We start from the raw sequence: 12,594 nt of genomic DNA, 5'->3' as shown, positions 1-12,594 counted from the left end.
GTTTTTGGTCTTTGTAATTGAAAATTAGCATTTGGTTTTGGTCTTCAGAAGAAATACATAATGTTGCTTTAACTGGAACTTCACAAAAAAAAAAAAAAAAAAAAAAAGCAAAGGAAACTGTTCTAGCATCATGCAACAGGAGCAAGGTCACTTGGCGGATGCGGTTCTCCTAAGTTTGGCCTAATTCCGCTGCTGCTTCTGCACCAGTGAAAGTGAAAGAAGATCAAGCTTCTAAATTTAAAGACTGCAGACTCAGTGACTACTCAGTCTACTCAGTAGGTGGTTTAAAGACTACTGCCTCATGTCCTTAACTTTAAGCATGTAAGAAGTTTTGCTGACCTCTGAAGGACAAGCACAGGTGAAGGACATGCATGTAAATCTCGGCAGGGCTGGAACAAGTGGCAGTTAAGAGATAATACGGTAAGACAGAAAGGCTAAGCTGCCTTAGAAATCAGAAACGAAGGAACTACTGTTCTTGTATTCTGAAAAAACCTACAGCAATATAGGTAACACTTTCTAGAGGTGTTATTACAACATCAAACAATAAAAATTTCTGCACTTGTCAGGTTTTAATCAAGCATGGCTGCTGTTGCCTTTTTGTTCAGTTTTAGCCTCCTAATTACAGGAAATGTCTATGAGGTAAGTAGGAGTGACATTCAAATGTACAATAATCTTATTTAGTGTACTTATATTAATAGGCTTTAATTTCCTTACAAAAACGCACATCATCCTACAGAGAAGGAAATTATTTTGAAGATCCTTCGCTTTTAGTCCTTCACTTTAAATTTGTAACAACAGTTTGCTTCCTTTGTTTTTTAACCGTACACAAGGTAACCGCACACCATTTTGCAGCGTGTGTGGCAGGGGGCGACCCTACTGCAAAACCCATCTCACGCTGCACGGCAGTTGCAGTATCTCACATCCGCTGCAGGGTACGGGCCAGTTAAAACCTCTGCTCTGAGAGACCCACTGCCCCTTCGCCACCTCCCCTTTGGCGGAGGTGCTGGGGGCGGATCAGTGTTTTCAAGAGCGGGCCCTGCAAGGTGTGAAGTCCCCTCGCCGTAAATATAAAGAATGCTATACTGACGTAAATAACCAGACTGCAGCATGTAATAAAATGACCTTTAAGCATAAAAAACAAAACAAAACAAACCAAAACCAAGCCAGTCTGACAGGAAAAGGCCACCCAAGCCTGGGGCAGCGGGCGGACACGGCGGGCAGGCCTCGCCTCCCGCGGGCGGCCGGGCGCGCTGGGGGCCGGCGGGACCCCGTCTCCGGCCCGGCCCCCGGCCCAGGGTCCCGTCGCGGGACGCGGGCGGAGGCGCCGGGCCCAAGGCCGCCTTGAGGCGGCGCGGCTGGAGCCCGGGCCGGGGCCGGGCCCCGGGAGGCCGCAGCGCCCCCCGCGGCCGCTCGGCCGGCGCCAGCTCCTCCCACCGCGGCCGCCGCGCCGCTCCCTTCCCCCCGCCCGCCCCAGTCCGCGCCGGGTGGAGCGCCATGGATGCCGCTGGCTGCCGCCTGCTGCGGGGTTCGGGCCGCCGCCGCCGCCGCGCCGCTGTCCCTGCCGCCCCGCGGCGCTGAGGAGGGGTGGGCTCCGGCGCAGAGGCTCCGGGAGGCGGAGGTGAGCGGCGGGGCCGCTTCTGCCGGCGGCCGGGGAGACGGCGCCTTTCCTGAGGCGCCAGGCCGGGTCACCCTGCGAGGCCTGCGGCTCGCCAAGCAACTCGAGCGTCGGTGCCCGGGCCTGGCGGGTCGGTGCCGGCAGGCCCGGCCGAAGCGGGCCGGGGCGCGGCGCGGGGGAGGCGGCGGGCGCGGGAGGCTGTCCGTGCGGGGGGCTGAGGGGCAGAGCGGGGCGGCGCGGCCGGAGGTCCCCTCACGCCGCCGGTGCGCGGGGATGGCGGGGAGCGGGCAGGCGGGGCGAGGGGCTCCCCGCCGCGGCGGGACGGGCGTGGGGAGGGGGCCGCGAACCCCCGCGGGCTGGCCCGGGCCCGCCGGGCTGCCCGGTGCCTCTGCCTGTGCCGCTGCCTGTGCCGGTGGCTCTGCCTGTGCCCGTGCAGGCCCGGGCGGTGCGGGGTGAGCTGAGCTGCGGCCTGGCCCCTTTTCTGGTGCGGCTCTCCTGGGAGCCCTGGCCTCTCGCCCTGCTCTGTTTTTCGCTCGGTAGCTCGTTTCCGTCTGGTTAGAGCCCGTCTGGGGTGGAAGAACAGCAGGTGCCTGTATTGAGTTTACTCCGCTTTCACTGTCTCTCTTAATTTTACCGTTTCTGTTGCCTTTACACACACACACACACACACACACACATACCCCCGCCCCCCAAGCCGAAGTTAATGATTTAGTCGCATTAGGGACAAGTACTACATTTACAATACGATCCCAATTGTACTGCCTGAAAGTAGTTTTATTTAGTCCTGGAACAGGAAATAGAGTGTAAACAGCTTGGAGGATCACAGGCATTGTTTAGAGCACAGAAAATTTAGTAACATTTGAATTACTTCTTAGAGCAAGAGTGCAGTAATAACAAAAATATGTAACTGGGAATTAGTAATTGAGTGATCTGTGATGTTGTTATGGTTCTAAACTATAAAAAAATCATATCTGTCATACTTTTGTAAGATTTTTGAGTTCAAAGCTGTTGTGAAACAGCACTGCTGATTCAATGTATGTTTCTTCATATAATACTAATTTCTGATTCCCTTTTGTAGATGTGCCCTTGATGGAGTTATTTTTTAACTATTAATTCATTAGCAGCAAGTAAACAAGTAGGCAGACTTTGTCCAGACCAAGCTTCTGTCCTCTTTCCCCCCCCCCCCCGATTGTGGGAACACTGTCTAGCATTTCATATTTACTTATGAGTTTAGTAAACAAATTCTCTTTTTTTATAAATAATATTTTAAAAATAATAGTTTTTTCTTGTATGTTTAATTTGGAGAGATTGGTTTGTAACCTTTTTTAGGTTTTGTATGAAAATAGTCGTGTTTGTTGTGTTCTTAGGCATGGGATGTGAATTTGATTATTTGTTAGTAAAACATGAAGTAAAAAGCAAGTACGTAGGTCAAAAATATCTCTTAACATTTTAGAGGGACTTTTTTGGTCTTCAGCTTGCATGTACAACTGTGGCATTGGGCCAACAAATAATGTTGTTTTCCTTATATGTACACGAATTATTTGGATTATTCACTGCATTTTTTTAAAAAGATATGAATTAGATAAATGTTTTTCTAAAAAAAACAACAAACTCCTAACACTTGAAAGTAGAAGTGACTCTTAAATTATCTGTTTTATCCTTTGACTTAAAAAGTTCATTTTCCTTATATTTCAATGGTACTTTAAAAGATGAAGGATTAATAGAACTTTTGCAAGGATTCTCCAAGTCTTCAGTTGTACATTGCTTTTTTTGTGGGTTTGTATTTAAAATTTGACATTTGATGTCTTTATTTGAATACTTCAGTGAGGAGGTAACCCATCTTTCAGAAAGTTGGACACTTTGTGATAAGTGGTATTAAAGGAAAGGGGATAGGCTGGACAATACTGCTTGTCTTCTGCTCTGAAAATACACAAAAGGGTTAAGCACAGGCCTTCTACTTAAGTTTTAATTTTGAGTTATCCTATAAATAAGTGTAGGCTCTAAGTCTTGCTTGATTGTCAACTGGAACTAGGGATTATTTCCAGTGAAACAGAACAAACTCATTACTGCTTATTCATGTATAAAGCTTAGGAAAAAAAAGTTGCTTTTCAAATATATGTAAGTTTTTTAATGTCAGCCCAAAAATGCTATATATTTTAGAGAGGAGCAAATCAAACAAGTTTAAAGACAAGATTGTGGTGATTATTTTTTTTTTACTTTTCTTTCCAGGTGAAAACTGCAAAAGCCTGAGGCTCACTGAAGAGCTCAAGTTAGTTTGGCTTGAACAACTAAAGGATATTTTTGGTACTTTTTAATTTAAGTGGAGGTTGCTTTTTTGTAAAAAAAAAAAAAAAAAAAAAAAAAGAAAAACCAAACAAACATGGCAGATGTGGACCCAGACACGTTGCTGGAGTGGCTGCAGATGGGGCAGGGAGATGAAAGGGATATGCAGCTAATAGCACTGGAACAGCTATGCATGCTACTTCTGATGTCAGACAACGTGGATCGCTGTTTTGAAACGTAAGTAGTTTTGGCTTTCGCTCACGGAATGCTATTTTCCTTTCTCAGTAGCTGTATATAACATCTAACATTCCTAGAAACTTTCAGCCTCGGAAATGTTTTTACAGGCTAAACTTGAGTGTAGATAACTGAAATGAAGAGTTTCTGATTAGAAATCCACTGTCCTCTGAGTGATCCAAAGTGCGCATTCTGACACATGGTCTGATTGCAACTTGGAATACATTGCTTTAAATTAAGCAAAGTGGAATTGTTGGGATTTTTTTTTTTTGTTTTTAATGGTAGAGGAAAAACTTTTTTTTGCATTAAAACTGTAACGATCACCTAGATTCATTTAAGCATCTATACTCTTGCAGCACTTTTGTCAAGAGATAAAGTATCTTTTCCTGAGCTCTGTAAATCCAAACAAAAATCACAGATATTAACCACTGTTCACACAAAACTTTTGCCCCTTCTTTGAAGAGTGTTGCTGTTCATGCCACCCTCCTCAACTGCATTTGTATAGTTCATATAGCACAATCCCTCCTCTCACTCCTTTTTATACTTCTCACAGCACAAAATGCTGATGTAACCACTTTTGTGACTTAATAGTGTTGCTGTGCATGTGTTAAACTTCCTGTGAGGGCCCACGAGTAGTATGGAAAGGAGGTAGCAAAACTGTAAACTATCACAACTTTTAAATCTGACATATCTGACATTTTTTTGTTGTTTGTTTGTTTTGTTTTTGTTGGTTGTTTGTGTCCCCAGTTCTGATTTTGAAGCTCTTGCATCTCTCCTCTTTTACATCTTTTTTTTTTTTTTTTTGTTACTCTCACTTTCCTTTCTTTTGCATCTCACAAGTATGACTAGGGTCTTTCAAATACACCCTGCTTCTTAGGAATGTGGGTTTAGAAGCATTTAAGGTGTCTGTTTGTTACAGTGTTTAGTTTTGTAGCTCTCATAAAGAGAACAGGCTTATCTCTTCAAAGCTGTTAATCTTTCACAACTGCTTATTTTACAGGAAGTGTAAAAGTCATACATCTCTAAAATTTGTATTTGTAGTTGTTATGTAACAGCACAGTTTTGTATACTGCTTTAGAATTTGGAATTGCCTGATCTTGGCCTTAATGAGCTTATAGGTAAAATTGGAGACTTACTGTAGGGAGATGTATTTGACTTTCCTGCCGGTCCCTCGTAATACTGATACTGGTGAAGCACTGTGTTTTCATCCTTAGAAATCGTGATTTAATGACGACTTAGTTTGCTGCTCTAGAAAATAATTTGGTAGTTAAGAAAGATATATTTTTTTTTTTTTTTTTCCCTGACAAATCTAGGTGAACTTTGTGCTTCAGTATACTCAGTATAGAACAGAAGTTTGGGTATAAGCATTTGTAAGGACGTCTTCTGGGTATTTGAGAATGGGGAATGAAATGCCAGCTTTTCAAGTGTAAAACACTTGTGCATTTTATGTATTTTATTTAGAACAGACTTTCATCTCAGTACAAATGAATTAAATAGTCCAAGTGCTTCTTTTTCTTGAAGTATAGATAATGAATGCTCTATTATTGCAGTGTTGTGGTTTTACAATTAGTTTTTATGTCTGAAAGAAGAAACATTTAAAATACCATTTGGCATTTTCATTTTTGTTTTGAGCCTTGGTGTAATTTAATTTTATTGGTCTTCGAAGTTGTTGATCTCATTTGCCCTTTCAAGGTTCACTGAAACAGAAGAGAATAAAGTGTAAATTGGGAAAAAGTTGTCAAAGTTCCCTGCCTGCTGAAGTGATTTTACAGTAAAGTTAAAAGTACTACTTTTATTTGGCACCATGAATATACTGAAGATATGGTTCCACTGTATTTGGTGAGCTGACATGGTAGCTCATTACCTTCAAGAGGGAGAGCTACTTCTTTCCATTTATCACTCACCATTTTTATTCCTCCCAACCATATTCTTGCTTCATGCCCGCGCCAAGGCTCACTGGCTGCCTCTATCTAATTCACTAAAAGAGCAAGCTGCTCTGTAAACCCACTGAAGATGGCGGCTAGTTTCTGCTGGTGCGGTGAGTTATATCAGATCATAGAGGTGTCTGATGAGCACTGGAGGTGGAACCGCGTATCTGGAAATACGGGAGAAGCAGAGAAAATACACTCTTCAGTGGAGAATTTCTCAGTGGATTGTCATGGGTGCTTTTGTCATCACAGCCTGCATTTCAAGGTGACTTTATTTTGAAACTCCCTGCAAGAAGTAGGTGATGTCTTGAAAAGTATTTTTAAAATCTTTCCAAATGACAGTTCAGGTAGCCAAAACTGTCATGTGCTGGAAGAGTGTAACTAAAATACTCCTTGATAATATTTTAAAGTTGCTTTTCAGCTATGTTTTTAAAGGAATTACTGCTTGTCTAAATAGGAAATTTACTATGTGACAGAAGGGTTGCCAAACACATTTTTCAGGAACTAATTTTGAAAATGGCTTCAGTGTATGCCTGATTTATAATGTAGACATTTTCCTGTTGGTAAGAAGACCAACCTCTAGACTTTATAACATTTTTTTTTTTCTTTTGTTAAGCAAGAAGATCATTCCCAAATTTTTGTATGTTGTGCAGATGTTATTTCAAGATTATGGAATTGTTCACTGCTATTAAATATGTTGACTAAGAAAACTTAAAGATATTTTTTCATCTGTGGAATTCAACAGCTGTAAGATGTAGTCTTAAAACAGTCAATTTCTTGAAGAATCAAGTGTGACGTTTTTCAATGGTCAGTTAGAGTGACTTTAAGTATTAGTCCACTTTTACATAAGAAATTATTTGCTCTTATGCTGTAAGCTAAGGGAAAGCTCATAATTTTAGTAAAGTACATCTGGTGATTAAGAGCTGCATATGGTGAGGACTGGCAAAGCTATGAAACAGACAGATGAAAAATATTGACATCAATGCTGTGCATTTTCCCTAAAAGGCCAGTGCTGTTTCTAGGCTGATTTCTTAAGGAGGTAAGGGTGATATACAGTCTCACTTAGCAAAGAAAGATCACAAACTTGGAGGAAAAAAAAAAGTTCTGAAATAATGGATTCAAAACCTGGTCCCTAATTACTGCAGTAGAGTAACAGGGTTAGTTTACCATTTCCTTGAGAATGTTTGGGTATTTTAAAGCTAATAATTTGGTTCTGTAGAAGAGTAATGGGTATTGAAATGAGTGTTTCAGATCAAATCAGAAAAACGGAAGTAGGCACAAACGTGTGGTGGTGTATTTCATGGTGTTCCAGCAAAGTTCTAGCAGTATCACCACAGATTGTGGGTTATGCAGCCAGTAACAGGTAGTGATGCCAAATAGTTGATGGTTCTTTATTTCTCCCCAGATTTACATATTACATTTGACTAAAGTATTTTTAGTGTTACTCATATGTTAGCATTACAAAAATCAGTGGCATATTCATCTTCTGGTGATAATGAGTCACAGACACTGTTAGTCACTTAGCTCGAAGAGTGGCTAACATTTTATCAGCAGCAAAAGCCAGTAGCTTGAGCTACAGAAACTTAACGAGTTAATAGAAATGGTTCTGTTAAGTAGTTGAATTGGAGTAAAATAGCTAAACTCATTGTGATTATAAGTGTTAGTCCCAAATTGTAGTTAAATTGTGCTATTAAATAAAATTTAACAGGAGTTTTAAGTATACATAGTTGAAACGGTATTTTTAGTGTTTAAATTGTTAGAGGTAATTTCAGAGACAATTTAGAGGCTGTTATTTACAATCTCACATTATTAGTATAGCCCTTCTCCATGTAGGTGTTTCAATTTATCTTTTTTGCTCTGTCTGATTATTTCACTTTATTTTTGGTGAAATAAAACGCAAACTCCTCTGGGCTTTATGTTGCTATTTTCTTTCCCTGTCTGCCAGGGTGAAAGTATTTAGCAAGGAAGGTATTATTTAATGATTTTCCTTAGTTACAAAGAAAACTTGTAGAACAAGATAGTAGTATAACAAGTAAAGTAAAAACCCGAGTGAAATCTTTTCTACACTGAACAGATGAATAAAGAGAGCATGTATTCCCCCTTTTGTTGAACCCTAAGTCACCTCTGTGTATTTAACATTAACGACTTCGGTCAGCAGAGAATTACCAAGAGTTACCAGCTTATTTGACAAACCAAAAATTAAACAAAGGATTGGAATTTAGGGTTCTAGTGTGTAAAATAGAAATAATTTTCATTTGTGTTTAAAATCAAGTATGTTTAATTTACATTAAACCTTGCTCTTTCCTAAGTATGTATTCACAAAAGAAAAGGCATATCTTTATCTTGTATTTGCTCAATGTAATAACAAGTGTAAGAAGAAATTCTTGTGAACTGAGTTGATGTGAGCTAGTGAGACTGTGGTGGAATAAAGTGTAACAGTTCAGCTCTACCTCCACGTGATTGCTTGAAACTAAAGGCTCCTGTGTTTATTAGAATTGTATAACTCCAGTTAGTCAAAATTAAATATAGAGAGAAAACTAATTTTTCTTGTAGAGATGGGGATAAGGATCTGAAGTGGTGGTCTTCAGGCCCATTTTTGAAGTTTGTTCTGGCTTAGCATTTTTATAATTCAGTGGTAAAGTGCCCTTTAACAGATCTAACAGTCTTGGTAAAGTTAACAGGCTGAGAGGGCAGCTTTATCCATAGCAAAGTGTTTTCATGTTGTATGCCCTACAGATTTGCTCATTCTTTTATTTTAAGGGGAGGCAAAAAAAAAGTCCATTATTACTGTTTTGTGCTGGAGTGCAGCCATGAGTAAATTAGGATAAGTATTGCTGTCAACAATAGGCTACAGTTTTCATTATTTTAAACCATGCAAAGCATATGTTCTTAGTGAATTATTGGTTTGGACTAGTGCAGACATTTCAATAAAGGAAATTTTGTAAGCTTTACAATGGCAAGACTCATGTGATTCCTACTATTTTTGTCTTGTAATGAAGGCAGGGGGTGTGGCAGCAGTGAAATGGCAGCACTGGAGTTACTCACTCTGTGGACTCTAATATAGTGGGGTCTTCCGCATCCTGTAGAGTGCTTTTCTGAGATGGAGGTTGGGGTTGTGTGCTGTATTTTTCAGGGAACTGTCTTGATACCACATAATGTTTAGAACTATTTCTGATTTTTTTAGGGTTGTTTTCTGTTGTTTTGTTTCATGGTTTGTTTTTGTGTTGTGTTTTTTTTTTTTTTTTTTTTTTTTCTTCCCCCCCTCTTGCAATGGTTATTTTCAACACACTGTCTTTCTAGTTGCTCTTTGTAAAATGGGAATTATGGCTTCATTGTCACTGGCATTATGGAGATGAATTAGCCTTGTCCAGACATTTTGAGAATCTTAATGGTTACAAATGCCAGAAGGGAAGATTAGGTCATCTAAATTGACATCGTCTCTTTTGTCATAGGCGCCAATATTTTATCTGGTTATTACTGAATCAATCATCTTGTTTGATACAAGCATAATGTGTAACTAATGCTTCCAGTAGGGCATCCTACCTAATTTTAACCTCTGTTTTGCTATTTAATCTGCTGCCTGGTTGTCTCTGCTGAAATTTGCTGTTTCTTTTCCATATGAGTTGGCCAGACTGCTGTATTCTGTGGCAGGCAGGCAGTCCACCTTTCCCTATTGGATTAAAAGCCAGTGTTGTTATTGTGAATGTACTTGCACACAAGAATCTCATGAGCTCGTGATCTTTTAGCCCCTCTCCAGTTCTTCAGTTTTGAAGCTTTTCAGAAATATTTTCTAGTGTTGCCTTCATCCATGCTGTTTATAGTAGTACGTTTAACTTACTGTTACCAGTTATACATTCCAAATTTAGTTAGATTTTCAAAAACATTGTACAGGAAGTGTGGTTTTAGTTATTTATCTTCAGAGTTGCTTTCCAGGATATGATTGCTCACCTTTTAGGTATGGCCTGATGTATTACCTAGGACTAAGATCTGTAACTTGGCATTTGTGTGTGTTAAAACACATTTTCTTTAAATGAACCCATGCCTCTGAGTAGTCCAGACAATTTTGAATAACTCATCGCACTGTCTTTGTCACTGTTTACTAGGCTGTCATTTAAAATTTTTTTTCCAGTAGTATCATCAAGTACTCTTTGTTTTGTTCAGAGTTTTGAGTATGAGATAAACTTGAAGTGATTCTTGCAAGTACTACGCAAAAGATGGATGCAGAATTTTAAGGCAGTAAATTAATGATGTTTTGAAAGATTCCATCTCCTGTTTTAGTGGTTTCATCCAATCTATTAGGTGTTACAGGGATTTCAAATAGTGAGCTTCCTTTCTTGAGTTTCTGTACCAGTCAAATTATTTTAAATACCAGCCTCTTACAAAGATGCTATGTAAGAGGCATAGACAGCATAGATGTTCAGTAGATTGGTCATGGGAAATGGAAGCTTTCTGTTTTAAGTTGGTTCTCTTTTTGGGCACCTGGAAATACAGCAGAAGCTAATGGGAAGATATGCATAGTTAGGCCCACTTACAAAATCATACTTTGTGTTTTAATTAATTGCTTATTTATTTTGTTTTGTTAACAAATGTGATGTGTACTTGAACCATTGTCTGTTTGCACAATTGAGGTTGCTACTAGTGGAAATCATAGGCAGAAATACCTGTAGTTTGAAGTTCTTTAATTTATTGAGCTGTTGTAGACCAAGTTTCTGAAAAATATTTACAAAATGCTGGAGATAAGAGAACAAACATGTGGAATTACTACCCTGAGGCATGGCATATCTTCTGTAAGATACTGAAAAATGCAAAAGGCAGCCCAACACCTCCTTTGTAAGTTCAAGAGCAAAGCTAACGATAATTTACTTGGCTCCTGCAGGATAGGTAATTCCTGTTTCGTCTTTTACATTTTTCTTCTGTCTTACTTTGCACAACTGATATTTATTAAATGTGCAGTTGAGTAGTTAGATGATGTGTTCTCTCCTAATAGTGAATTCTCAGAAGAGGGTTCAGCTGTCTGTCCTTTATTTAGCTGAAAGAAGTTTGAAAGTGTTTCTACATGTCAAATTTGAATTCTAAATTAATTTATTTTGTTTTTAAATAATGCATAGTTTCTGCTGGAATAGATACAGGATGGAGTTGTTAATTCCCTAGATTTATTGACCTGAGCTGTAATTGTGATTGAGTAGAGATTCAGGATTGTAAAAGTTTAATACTTTTTGTATTTACTTTTTGTAAAGTTTAATACTAATTGTGGTAAAAGTTCCTAAATTAGCAGTTAATTTTTAGTTGCTTCTTCCTTGTACCTTTAAAATATAGTGTGGTATCTCTAAAGTCTTACGTAAGTGGATGTTTTTTGGCCTTTATTTGTTCTGTAACAGCACTGTAAGAAAACAGTGTACAACGTTTTGGAAGTGGGTCCAGAATACATATAGGCAATGCAGGTGTATGGGCAGTTCTCTTGTGGTTGGTCGTGATTAATCTGCTGATGTTTTTGGTTCATATGTGGAAACAAAACAGTATTTCACCAAAAGAAACAATAAGGGGGGAAAAAAATCTCCTCCCATAGGAAGAACTACCGAAAGGAACAACAGTCACTCAAAAATAAGTTGGAATTACTGTTGCTTTAAGAACAAATCAGTTGTGCAGGATGTATGTTCTTTGAAACTTGAAAGTTGTGTGACACATTGTTGTAAATACTTAACTGTTATATTTTTCCTCAAAACCAGATACTAATAAGGGTTAAATTCCGTTTTTAAATTTTTGTTATTTAAAAGTATTATGTATTAATTACTAAATAGTGTAGGCACATATAAGTCCTTATTTTCTGACTTTCAACTGGTCTCAGCAGATGGTATGCATTAGAGATCCAGCACAAGTGCTGGCAGGCAGCTGAGCTTATTTTTTTGCCACATGTCACATGTCTTGGCCCAGGCGCCTGAAGCCGAAGGCTTTGTCCCATGGCAGGGGCTCTGCCTCAACTGAATCCAGGGGTTCCTCTGGAACTGAGTAACACACCCTAATGCTAGCAGTAGTTGCATTAACCATTTGGGGGATAAAGTGGAGCTGTCTGTCTTCCTTCTTTTAGGTTTTGTTTAAACATAACAGTAGTCTTTACCATTATTGTTGCTGTTTTAGCTAAGGCTTTTAAATGCATTTGAAATAGGAAATGTAATTACAGAAATGAGTTTACATTGCCTATTTTTACTTTCTTGGTATCTTTTTATACTGGCAAGCTGTAAAATCAGCTGAGTCACTTCATTCGAATTTAAGAGCTTAGCACTGGCAGGAGCTTACTGCTGTAGCTATTTAAGAATTTTGCATGCCTATGGATACTTCTGTTCCTAAAGAGAGAGGGGAGGGTGAAGAAAGGATCAGAAGTGTGTCAGCATATGGAGTTATGCTGATTATAATGCTGTAATTGCTGTAGTAATATAGTTATATTGATAAATTTCCCTAGCCTTTCTTGACATCAGTATGATCGTGATGTTTAGAAAATGTTTTTTTAGAACAATTAAATTTTCGGCAGAGGAAGAA

General features: G+C 39.4%; 1 protein-coding gene across 9 annotated transcripts in view; it reads left to right on the top strand.

Annotated features, from left to right (window-relative positions):
• Positions 1-1,467: 1,467 nt before the first annotated feature.
• HECTD1 (HECT domain E3 ubiquitin protein ligase 1) overlaps positions 1,468-12,594 on the top strand; it is a 67,887-nt gene continuing 56,760 nt past the window's right edge. For all 9 annotated transcript variants that reach the window (XM_042790545.1, XM_042790540.1, XM_042790539.1 and 6 more), the window contains exons 1-2: positions 1,468-1,618; positions 3,845-4,135. In XM_042790545.1, the coding sequence (XP_042646479.1) occupies positions 3,996-4,135 (140 nt within the window). In that variant the 5' untranslated portion in view covers positions 1,468-1,618; positions 3,845-3,995. The remainder of the gene's footprint in view (positions 1,619-3,844; positions 4,136-12,594) is intronic.

This window comes from Tyto alba, unplaced genomic scaffold (assembly GCF_018691265.1).
Source record: "Tyto alba isolate M040663 unplaced genomic scaffold, T.alba_DEE_v4.0 Super-Scaffold_18, whole genome shotgun sequence".
Lineage (NCBI taxonomy): Eukaryota > Metazoa > Chordata > Aves > Strigiformes > Tytonidae > Tyto > Tyto alba.
The sequence above is the reverse complement of the archived record's forward strand: the minus strand, read 5'-3'. Positions and strand labels throughout refer to the sequence as shown.